We start from the raw sequence: 12,847 nt of genomic DNA, 5'->3' as shown, positions 1-12,847 counted from the left end.
ATTTTGTCCTGCCGTGGGGTATGGTTGTGGTTATGCGTGGATTAGTGATGGTGATGTGGTAGACACATAGACCTTGAATTACAATTTTGGGTTAGAACAAGGCTACAGTATCCCCTGCATGTCGTACGAGACTAAAGGGGGACTTCTGGAGTTGCGGGCGGCAAGAATGGGAGCACTAACCGCCCGCCCAGCCAGAGACCTTGGAAATAACCATTGTATGTAAGGCCCCATATAACATGGACGGTTCCTGTGGAATAGTGTAAATAATAATTATTGTATCCTACATGAAACTTATATTTTAAAGAAAGTTTTATTACAGTCCACTAATTAGAGTTTTAGTGTATGTTTCTGTAGAAAGCTTGGCCAATTTAGGTACACAGTGACGAAAAAAAAGCTTTTATTAATTAAATATTAATGCTACTTTATCGTTGAAATTGTTAAAGGTACAAATGTACGATTACAGTTATTTGTATGTCATATCATATTTTTTTACGCGGGCGAAGCCGCGGGTTCTGCTAGTTGTTTATATTTACTACTTCATTCACTCCTTCTTCCGATTGTTTTCCTATAATGTTATCTTAATAAGACAATTATTATATTATTATATATAAAAAATCCCGAGTGCTAAAAAACATAGCCTATGTCACAGGTCACTCCCACAATTTACAATGATACCTCACATGTTAAAATCCGCTAAAACAATTCGGATTTATAGTGTGCCAAAGAATGACATGTATACATACATAAGTACATGTACACTCGAAATACATTACCCTCCAGTTGGGTCACAAGAGCAAATTCTGAGCAATAACATCAACATCATAGTTCTAGCTTTCCTCAACAATTCTGTGTAATATGTATGTGTTTATTAAAGTATGACTTTATATTATCAAATATTTTATTATGAAATTTCAATAATATTTTATTAAACAAACACATTGATGTTTTAAATCAAAGTAATACAATCCAAAGCTTATTTTTGATAAATTATAAAATGGTTATACTTACTTATAATATGAATATTGAAAAAATAGTTCACAATTTTTTAAATTCTAAAATATGTACACAAATATTGTCAAATATAAATTATACTGAATGCAGTACCTACACAACCATAAAATTGATTTAAAATGTTGAGTGATGTACAATTACATAAGCAATGATATTTCATAAACTTGCAAATTAAATATACTGTAAAAATATTTTTTAACTTAACTACAAGTGCAGTATTAAAGTTATTATCTATTACTTTCAAATAATTCACCAAATCATAGTTTCCACTTTACTTTTAACATAAATACATTTACTTTATGCTTCAAAAGTTCCTAACATGCAGTAGTGCCTTAGACAAAATGCAGAATCAAACATAGTTTGTTTTTACCATTGTATGTTCACATTAAGTTAATATATAACTTAAGTATTATTATCACTATTTCCCGGCGTTGGATCCTCATTACTCATGATTTGTTTTAGTTCATAATCTTGTACAACTTGAAAGATTTTAGTTTTTGCCTGGTTCAAGTAATATGGACTTAGACGCCGTAAAGTTGTGCCTATAGCTAGAAGAAAGACGTCTAACGGATCAGCTGGATTTATATCTTTATAGCTGGATTCATTCGAAACTCTCTCTTGAGTGTTTTTAGTTTTACAACTAGAAATGTTAGGTTTTACATCACCAGAGTTATCATAGTCTGAATCGTCTCCGAAACTCTCCGAGGCCACTTCTGGCCACATGCCAGACTCTTCGTCTCCATCGGCCGCAGCTGCTGATTCGTTGAAGATGTTTATCATAAATTCTAGATCATCTTCGTACTTGTACCTCGAGCTCGGTTGGGAAGGGTTACGGAGACGTTTCCTCCACTTCTTGCGCATCATGTCCCGGATGTTCAGCCATCGTGCTTTGCAGACAATTACTGGAAATAATAAGGGTATGATATTATTAAAAAGTCCACTTCATTCGTACTTGTCATCAAAAAAATTAAATATTTAAGGGTATAGAGCAGACATTGTAAAAAATTTATATAAAAATGATTATTCTGCTTCACAATTACGCCAGCTAGGGTTGATTAACGTTTATATTTCAGAATAACTTATTATCAATTGATTTTCGTAGTTGACACTTTTCCTACCCATATTAGGTCTATTGCTACTATTTTTGAAGGTGGTAGAACCCACTATGGTTTGACTCGAGCAGTGTTAAGCGCTGCTGTATTGTGGTTATAAGGGCGTTATACTTTTCTAAGACATGCCAGGTTAGTCCTCATGATGCTCTACTCAGGGTTAGCAGCGCCTATGGCCTAACTTAGGTAGAATGATAATTCTTCAAAATTTTGAATTAAAATAAACGTTCAAAGTGGATAGGAATCGGGTTCACAGATTCCGTAACTGTTACGTACATACATACATACAACCCAAGCTAATAAAAGCGTGTTAAAACAATACTTTTATTGGTTGATTGGTTGATTACAGATGCCCAGTAGCAGTGGACACTTACCATCATGTGGACCGAATGCTCATCTGCCACTCCTATAAAAAGTGGAATGTCTTAGCTTGCCATAAATTATTGCCGTAATTTATTATAAGGATCTCTTGTTTTGTTATATGCCCTATTAAAATATTTGCCACAAACAGAATAAAAACTGACATAAACTCGATGAATAAACTGCAGACGAGGGAAATATAAATAAAGAACTAAACCATCTACATATACAAAACAGAATCGTTTAAGTTAGTACCAGATCTGCTTAAGGATTCTGCTATTTCCTGCCATACCACCTCCTTCGACTCAAAAGCCATATACTTCGGATGTTTAGGGTCGTATAGAATCGGGTTTTTTTTAACTTGTTTAATTAGTTTTTGGTCCAGGCTCATGTCGAACGGCAACGGCATCGTATTTTTGTACTAAGTACCAATATTTTCGTATAGTCGGCGTCCGGCGAATTTAATCGTCAACACAACAAATTTGAAATGTATGACAATTGACAGCTTGTCAGAAATATCAAAACAAGTGACTCAAAGAAATGTCAACTTGGACCATAGTCTGGGAAAATTTTCTGTTGGGGTCCTGCCCATGGGTCCTGCTACCCCATAGCCTTCATAATGTTGCTAGGTTGTCAAAACTATCTACAAAAAGCGGAAATTTTAAAGACTAAATATTATTTGAAATCAGTAATAATGTTGGTAAAAAATATTAATTTTATTGACAAACTAGCTGACCCGGCAAGCGTTGTGTTGCCATTTAGATAGGACAATGTTAAGGGTGAGCGGCCCTTATCACTCAGGGGTATGATTTCAATGATTCTTTTTTTTAGGGAACAGTTAATATTGTTTACTTTTTTTAATAAGGGATGACTGAGAGTGTTATAAACGTAGGAGTACAAGTCAAGGACAAATATAATCGGAAAGCTTCGAATTGCTAAGCTATCGGGAGTTACACGTGTTAAAGTGAGTCAACCATAAAAGATAGACATATGCTGTCGTGGGATATTTTTTAAAGAGAACATTTCCGTCATACATGATTTCTATGTAGCTTTAACCATTAAGGTTTTCCCCGTTTTCCCAACATTTCCCTTCAGTGCTCTGCTCCTATTGATTGTAGCGTGATGAAAAGTATACTATAACCAGCTCAGGAGTATAAAAATAATTGTACCTAGTTTCGTTAAAATCCGTCGAGTAGTTTTTGTTTCTATAACGGTTATACAGACAGACAGACAGAGAGACAGACAGACAAAAATTTTACTGATTGCATTTTTGGCATCAGTATCGATCCCTAATAACCCCCTGATAGTTATTTTGGAAATATATTTCATGTACAGAATTGACCTCTCTACAGATTTATTATAAGTATAGATCTAGATACAGATATAGTTTTTAAGATCATATTTTTATTTAATTACAGTAAAAAGTAAAAATTATGTATAGTCCGCGCCAAACTGCTAGTTCGCTCTGAAGTTGTTGCGTGCAGATGTAGTCATACAATTTGTAACGCGATTCATTTCTAATTCAGAGCAGACTAGCATTTTTACGCGGTTATACCTTGAGAAAAAAAGTCGAACAGAAAGTTGACCACAATTCTGAAAAACTGCCAAACGCACAGAAAAAAATGTCAGACTATACATTCTGCAACCTCCCAGTATCGAATAATAAATGATAATGATGATGTTGATAAAAGTTAATCGTGAATAGTTTTAGGCCACTTCAATTTTATAATTTTATTTTTAATTCTAGGACTTTATTTTCACACTAGGCCGTACGTTTTTCGTTGATCGTAATATTAATTTATAACGTATAACTTAGAGAGGCATAATAATATATCTAAAAATCATAAATTGAATCCTTAATATTTTCTATTTCTTAGGCAGTATAGACAATCTAGCAACATTAGATTGCTAGTAGCGCCCCTATTACACGCACACAATAAGTCGGACTTGTATTTTGAAAGTGCGTGAGGCTTAGCTTCTAAAACTTCCAATCTTAAAAACTAGAAGTTATGTTAAAATAAAATAAAATATTGTTTAGTAATATTATAATTTTCGTAAGAAATACCTAGGTACTTACAATTCGAATACCTACTATTCAAGTTTTTTTTTTTATTTTCACACAAAAGGTGAAGTTCCTAATATTTACAAAAGGATTGAGATATTGTTAAAAAAGTATGAGAGTTACAAGATATTGATCTTATCTTATGATTAGTATTTGAATTAAAATATTATCCTATCTGTTAGAATCACTGCTGCCAGGTATCTGGGCATCCTTATTCATGATTTGTTTTAGTTCATAATCTTGGACTACTTGGAAGATATTACTCTTCGCCTGGTTCAAATAATATGGACTAAACTTCCTTAACGTAGCGCCTATGGTGATAAGGAAGACGTCCAAAGGATCTGCTGGGTTTAGTTCTTGATAAACGGGTTCATTAAAACTGCAACTGTCATCCTGATTCTTAGTTCTGTAGTTCGATATATTGGGTTTTACTTCTTGGTTCCTATCGTAGTCTGTGTTGCCATCAACGAATACTTCCGAAGGCATCTTTAGGGAACTACTAGCATCGTCTTCGAGGTATTCTGAGTAATCTTCACAGTTCCCACTCGTCGATTCCTTGAAGAAAGGTATCATGAATTCCAACTCGTCCTCGTACTTGTACCGGTAGCTGCGTTGGGTTGGGTTTCGAAGACGATCCTTCATTTTCCGGCGCATCATGTCCCGGATGTTGATCCATCGTGATTTGCAAACCATAGCTGGAAAGTAAAAGAAAATATGGTGAGGTAGAAGTACTTTTGATTAAGTTTCTGGTAGAACATGTTTAAACTTCTTTAGAGATGGAAAAGGATGTACGGCTAATCTCATATAAGACTTCAGTCCACTTTGAGCTTGATTTTAGCGGTGACTTTTTACTACCAGATAGACTGTATGTTTGGTATCTCATATTTCAAAAAATATCTTTTTTAACCGACTTCAAAAAAGGAGGTTTCTCAATTCGACCGTATATATTTTTTTTTTTTTTTTTTATGTTTGTTCGGCGATTTTTTCACGATGCCGCGACCGATCGACATGATTCATACACCATTGTACGTGGCTAGTTTCACAGGGGGTCCCATTTCGAGGAAATTTGAAAATTTCCGCCAGTTTTCCCGGAAAATTGGAAAAACCCGATTTCATATAAACTTGAATAAGTCGAGTATTTCTTAACCAATTTTAATTTTCTTTTTTTCATATGAAAGAGAGTTTCGTTGCGGTACTTTCCTACCTTAACATTAGTATGCTCTGATGATTACAATTTAAGTTATGGGGTGGAACTCATCATCACTACCCCTGCTTTTTACATATTTTATGACAACTTACCTTCTGCCCACTCAATTCTCATGAAACTTAAAATGAACATTGAGTATCTAGGTTAACATGATATGATGGAAAATTTGACCTTCAACTCTTCAACCCTGGTAATGCAGAAGTGCCTCCTGCCTCAACCATACAAGTTAGACATTTGGAACTTATGGATATTTAATAAAATCGATAAGTTGAGATATATGATGGAAAATTTGACCTTCTACTCTTCAACTCTGATAATGCAGAGGTGCCTCCTGCCTCAACCATACAAGTTAGCCATTTGATGCTTATGAATATTCAATAAGGTTGATAGGTAGAGATATATGATGGAAAATTTGACCTTCTACTCTTCAACTCTGATAATGCAGAAGTGCCTCCTGCCTCAATCATACAAGTTAGGCATTTGGAGCTTACGAATATATGATGAGGTCTTTGAGTAGAGACATATGATGGAAGATATGACCTTCAATTCTTCAATCCTGATGATGCAGATGTGCCTTCCATGTAAAGTATATAGAATATACATTTGTTGTAATGAAGTTGCTAGACAGAGACATATCATGAAAAATTTGACCTTCAACTCCTTTTTCTTTTCTCAACTATTGAATTAATGTAAATTGGACCGGTTCACTCGCAGAGTTTTAGCACCTAGTTTGATTTATTTACTTATCTGTTCCTACCTAACCTAGCCAATAATTAGTATCTCATAAAGCCTCGCCTATAGTGTTTCGTATTGAATTGGTTAGGTTAGGTTGGAACATAAAAGACAATATAAAACTAAGCGAGAAGGGCGCGGCAGCGCCCTGCGAGCGGGTGGGTCCAATCCGTATGAATTGGCTACTTGACACTTTTTGGGAAAGTGTTGTAATGAATTGGTATACGTATTATATATGCCTTTCATTGATCACTTTTTCGAAAAAAGGGCTATTTATTAATAAAAAACAAAGTTTCTTTCCGGTGAACGGAACGTCGCGTTAAATCAGGCGGTCAAGTGTCATTTTGTGGCGAAACGTCATTATACTGTAAACAAACAACGCTCGGAAGAAAATAGGGAGTTATTTAGCTTTTATAACTAAAATTGAAATAAATGACAAGCATAGAGTATTATTATAGATGACAAGTTATAAGACGTGTGCAGTGACGATGTGTACAAGTACGATCGCTAAATATCCTAACAAATTTGCTTATACACGTTCCTAAACCGAAATCTCATAAACGTTGAAAGAACTTGCAGACAGAGGATTCAAACATATAATATGATATAATAGAAGTATTAATGAGAAAAAAGAATAAGGACTATAAGGAGTGATTCCTCTACTCTAAATCATCAAACCCGGATGTAATTAGAACAAAACAGGAAGTTAAAGTATTCATATATTATAAAGATGTCTACAATAAGAATAGAGTTAGAATAGTAAGGTTAAGAATGGAATAAATGAATTAAAAGACGTCTACGAGAATTCTCTATTTTAAGGCCTCATTCTGTAATTAATAAGAAACAAAGTATTTCTATGACTGAGATATTATTACTTGTGCACGGATTAACTTACAGGACTGTATAATAGGGAATATGCACATTTTTATTTTATTATTTTAAACCACTTATCACATCGTTTTAACATAGTAAAAATATAAACAATTTTATTAGTGTTTGAAATAGTTTTTTTAAAAATTATTTAAAGTATCAATAAAATTTGACACATTTGAACGCCGCCATTTTACGCGCTCTTTGAATGACGTCACGTAGCGTGATTTGTATTAATATTGATGATAACTGTATGCACATAAAGGTATTATTAAACGTTTTCAGGTTTCATCGCTATTTACATCATGGGAAAGGCTAAATAACCACTTTATAAATATTTCCTAGAGTTATTGTGCAAAACCAGTACTATAAATACATTATATACTGTTTTTTCTTTTACAAAAGATGCGAAAATACGAAAAATGTGGTGCAAGATTAAAGGAAACAGATATAGTATCTCCAAAATCGCATTAACATTTGTATTTACTGTAACAAACAATAATTTTAGGTAAATGATTTTAAAATATTGCATTGATCATCTACTTCGTTAGGTACTTATCGACTTCTACAACAAACACTATCATTTGAAACACACAAAATGCATTATAATCTATTATAATATTATAAAGATAGGTGAAGATAGGTGATAGGTTGAAGGTCGTTGAACCCTTTGTGGTTCGACTCCGGAGGAACCACCGCCACACCTATTTCTACCTAATAACATCAGTGTTAGGTGATGCTGTGTTCCGGATTGAAGGGTGTGGTAGGAGACAGACTTTTCCGAGGCGTTCCAGCTTAGTCCTCAGGGGTAGCGGCGCATCTGTGGCCGACCTTAGGTGGGAATATCTAATCCTATCTGGGGTTGATTACAGATGTCCATGGGCGGACTGTATGCTCGTCTGCTATATTATAAAAAAAAGAATATTTACATAATAAGTTATGATCAGTTAAATATTTCCGAATTGACCTATGCATAAAAAACAGTTTATTCATTTTGCATATTTTGGGTAAATAGTCCCATTGTACTTTGACAAAACTACTTTCAATCATTGTTCTTGATTATTCCTAATAATACTATCTAGAAAAATCGCACTAGGTAATAAATAACACTGTAGGAATATAGACAAAAACAATTTTTCTCTCAATCAGTTTGAATATCGACGCCGATAAACATCGTAACACGCTATGTGACGTCATTTTTCGATTCGACCAATGGGAATGCGTTTTACAAATTTGAATTTCGCGCGCATAATTTACGATTTTTGATTAAAGTTTTAAACAATTTAACACGAAATAAAGAAAAAATAATGGTTTAGATGTAATTTCAGGACCGTAATGTACCGAGGAAAAAAATAACAAGCAAATCTAAATCACATGCATATTCCCTATTAGTATGGTTTAGGTTAAATGGTAAGTGATACGAAGTTCACCGGGTCAGCTAGTCTATTATAATATTATAAAGATAGGTGATAGGTTGAAGGTGGTAGAACCCTTTGTGGTTCGACTCCGGCGGCACCACCGCCACACCTATTTCTACCTAATAACAACAATGTTAGGCGCTGCTGTGTTCCGGTTTGAAGGGTGTTAAGGGAGACAGACTTTTCCGAGGCATTCCAGCTTAGTCCTCCGGGGTAGCGGCGCATCTGTGGCCGACATAGGTGGGAATATCTAATCCTATCTGGGGTTGATTAAGGATGTCCATGGGCGGCAGTAGCCACTTACCATCAGGTGCACTGTATGCTTGTCTGCTACTCCTATATTATAAAAAAAGAATATTAACAAAATATAATTATAAATAGTTATGATCAGTTAAATATTTCTGAATTGACCTATGCATAAAACCAGTTTATTAATTTTGCATATTTTAGGTAAATAGTCCGATTGTGCTTTGACAAACTACTTTCAATCATTTTTCTTGATTATTCCTAATAATACTATGTAGAAAAATCGCACTAGGTAATAAATAACACTGTAGTAATATAGACAAAAACAATTTTTCTCTCAAACAGTTTGAGTATCGACGCCGATAAACATCGTAACACGCTATGTGACGTCATTTTTACGATTCGACCAATGGGAATGCGTTTTGCAAATTTGAATTTCGCTCGCATAATTTACGAATTTTGATTAAAGTTTTAAACAATTTAATACGAAATAAAGAAAAAATAATGGTTTAAATGTAATTTCAGGACCGTAATGTACCGAGGAAAAAATAACAAGCAAATCTAAATCACATGCATATTCCCTATTAAAAATACATGATTTGCTAATTTTAATCTTTTATTAACCGACTGCTTTGTTTGTTAGGTTTATATGGGTCTATTATTGAGTATACACCATAGAACTTTTGTATATATTTATCATTATATGTTACATTTACAATATTTACTACAGATAACCTCAAAGCATTTTGAAGCTGTTATTTTCTTGTATATTGAAGCTCTTGCTAAGCTGAATTTTAGTGCTGCTTGAGTGTGTACTTTCTTCATTTTTAAAATTATTTTCTGTTACAACTAGATATATAATTTTTATCATTGTCATTTTGAGAAATCTGTAGTGCAATAACAGCAACTGTATGGTCTTTTTCCTTCCTTCATCTTGTTACTCAAGTAAAGAACTACTATTTCCCATTTCCTTTACTTTATGTACTTCAGAGTGCTGACCACCTTTGAAACTTTTGGTTCTTCACTTTCTATGACTCCACATTAAATCATGTTTCCTGCATCCTTGGGAGGCGGGACAGTCCTCACATTTAATAATACTTTGTTTTTCATATACAGTCATGGACACTGAGCATGACTTTTGATGTACCTTGTATTCAGGACAACTTTTACTTTTCATGAAATACAAACTTGCCTGCCTCTTAAACTGCACATACCCAATAGCGTCGTTACTATACGAGTGTCGCGAAGATCTGAAAATATAAATATAACCAATAAATAACCTTAGAGCAGTTCACATAAGAATATAAGTATAGTTTAAAAAGCTTGATAATCACTTAAAGACAACCTTTCTTCTATCGGAAATCGGTTAAGAAATGTTTTAACTGTCCGAAATGATTAAATGTACATATAAAGAATATTTTACTTACGTTGTTTATTTGTGATTTCCATAGGTTATTTCACGGAAGTTTTTGTATTCATTTTTATTTATTGCATTGTATATCTTCTTTAAGCAGATTCACGCTATCAGCTTTAATATACTGTTGATTCATTTCGGTTCACAACATAAATTGAACCAACTCTAACAACAAACGATATCATTTTTATTTGTCTTGTTTATTATGCATGTGGTGACGTCACCTGACATTTAAGGCAGCACTGTCGCCGTTTTGGGATTTAAAATCCACAGATAAAAAATCGAAAATTTCTTTTAAAAAAATAAAATACTTAGAACGTATTAAAAAACAAACTAAATACTGCATAATTTATGTTTACTTATAAGCTATCATATTGGATATATTTCATATTTTATTGTTATAACTGTCAAGTACCCAATTCAGACCTTACCTTTATTCATGATCACCTTTATACAATTTTACATAATATTAATACAAACGTTAGCATATCATCACTAAAAAGGGTGAAAAAAAAAATTTTAACAAAAAAATAAAACCGACTTCTATGTCACTACAAAGTAAAAAATAATTGAAATAAATGTTGGTTTAGTACATATTTCTGAAGTCGGCGCTCATATTGGACACGCTGTTTACGCTGTTATCAAACGAAATATATTGAGCGCCGACTTCAGAAATACTAACTAAACCAACATTTATTTCAATTATTTTTTACTTTGTAGTGACATAGAAGTCGGTTTTATTTTTTTGTTAAAATTTTTTTTGTTATATGTACGCAGGCTTTAGAGGAGTAAAGGCCCTGAGAAAACGAAAAAACGAGAAACGAGTGGAGGCCCCTAATTATTATACAAATCAAAGGGTACAATTTTATACCAGCGAGTCTTTCGAAAATGTATTATCAACAAATTATTTCAAAACTGTTTGAAAAAGAATTGCTTCTAAGCTGGTCTGTCGAAATTTGAGTATTTTTTCTCTATTATGGGGCCCCAATCTTGTGGAGACCCCGGTGCAGAACCCGCTTGCCTTCGACTAAATCTGGCCCTGTAGATGCATATTATAATGACTTTGAGGTCGACGTAAATTTTGACGTAGGTATCCACTAATAACTCTTCCACTGGTATTTGAAAAATATGAAAAATATAACACCAAAACATACTATCGCGTTCGCGTCGCGCATGTGTATCGTATCACGTATAGTCTCATTTTGACCTTAACAAAAAATTGAGGTACGAACTTTTGCCTGATGTGATTACATCTATCTATCTATCTATCATCTATGTATGGTATGTAAGTAACTAATAAGATATTAATACACATAGCTACCTAAATGGTAAGGCTAAGGTGGTAGAACCCTTTGTGATTCGACGCCGGCGGCACCACCGCCACACCTATTTCTACGCAATAACAGCAGTGTTAGGCGCTGTTGTGTTCCGTTTTGAAGGGTGTGGTAAGGGAGACAGACTTTTCCGAGGCGTTCCAACTTAGTCCTCAAGGGTAGCGGCGCATCTGTGGCCGACCTCAGGTAGGATTGCCATATAAATAACTAGCTGACTCGGCAAACTTGGTACCGCCACAAAATCTATTTGATTTGATTTGATTGAAACAAATGCACTATTTGATTTGATTTGATTTGATGTATTTATCAAATATATTTCATATAAAATATAGCTTATGTTACTCGTGAACGAATTTTTAAAATCGGTCTAGTAGTTTTTGAGCCTATTCATTACAATCAAACAAACAAAAAAAGTTTTCCTCTTTATAATATTAGTATAGAAGTATAGATAAAATGTTAAGGGTGAACAACCCTTACCTCTTAGGGGTATGAAAAATAGATAGTAGCCGATTCTAGACCTACTGAATATGTATATAAAATTTGGTAAAAATCGGTAAACCCGTTTCGGAGGAGTACGGTAACTAACATTATGACACGAGAATTTTATATATAAGATTCCGATCTTTATTTTACCTCTCCTTTTCATATTAAAATCTCATCAATAATGTTCCAATTAACACTAATTCACAACCAATGAGAAAGGATTCCTATCTAATAAAATTCCTTGCAAGCAAAACAATGCAACACACATGCGTAACAGATATGCAATGCGCGCGCACACATGCACAGTAATATGATAAGAAATTATTTCATACCAGATCTATTTAGCGAATCACCAATCTTCTGCCACGCTACTTCTCTAGCATCAAAGTCCATGTAATTCGGATGCTTGGGATGGTACAGGGCTGGGTTATCTCGGACCAATTTGATTAATTTTTGATCCAAAATCTTGTTGAAGGGCAGCGGCATCGTGTCGTCTCCGTGTGGTGTGCGCAATGGCGCGCGGCGGCGACGGGACGGCAACGTCGCTTCCAGACCGATCGGTCGCCTTGTGCGTTATGCCGGTAGTACTTGCTGATATAAA

General features: G+C 34.2%; 1 protein-coding gene across 3 annotated transcripts; it reads right to left on the bottom strand.

The window, feature by feature from the left end:
- Positions 1-525: 525 nt before the first annotated feature.
- On the bottom strand, positions 526-12,819 carry LOC140754715 (uncharacterized). Of its 3 annotated transcripts, none has more exons than XM_073089775.1 (2): positions 12,579-12,813; positions 526-1,913 (listed from the first exon to the last, which is right to left on the bottom strand). In XM_073089775.1, exons 1-2 carry the CDS (start codon positions 12,730-12,732, stop codon positions 1,414-1,416), a joined length of 654 nt encoding a protein of 217 aa, XP_072945876.1. In that variant the 5' UTR covers positions 12,733-12,813; the 3' UTR covers positions 526-1,413. The 3 variants fall into 3 exon arrangements, with proteins under 3 accessions (XP_072945876.1, XP_072945875.1, XP_072945874.1); XM_073089774.1 differs by lacking the exon at positions 12,579-12,813 and adding an exon at positions 2,736-2,971; XM_073089773.1 differs by lacking the exon at positions 526-1,913 and adding an exon at positions 4,511-5,237 and having other exon boundaries at positions 12,579-12,819.
- Between the last annotated feature and the right edge of the window lie 28 nt (positions 12,820-12,847).

The sequence above is a fragment of the Epargyreus clarus genome, unplaced genomic scaffold (assembly GCF_041222505.1).
Source record: "Epargyreus clarus isolate Ecla_fem2 unplaced genomic scaffold, WU_Ecla_fem_2.2 ptg000031l, whole genome shotgun sequence".
In the NCBI taxonomy this organism is placed as follows: domain Eukaryota; kingdom Metazoa; phylum Arthropoda; class Insecta; order Lepidoptera; family Hesperiidae; genus Epargyreus; species Epargyreus clarus.
This window is presented reverse-complemented; position numbering and strand designations above follow the sequence as displayed.

Bases quoted from the DNA above. Each gene is read 5' to 3' on its own strand.
- LOC140754715 (XM_073089773.1), bottom strand. From the start codon at position 12,732: ATGCCGCTGCCCTTCAACAAGATTTTGGATCAAAAATTAATCAAATTG. The intron at 5,238-12,578 runs GTATGAAATAAT...TTTACTTTCCAG, and splicing joins TGATTCGCTAAATAGATCTG to CTATGGTTTGCAAATCACGA.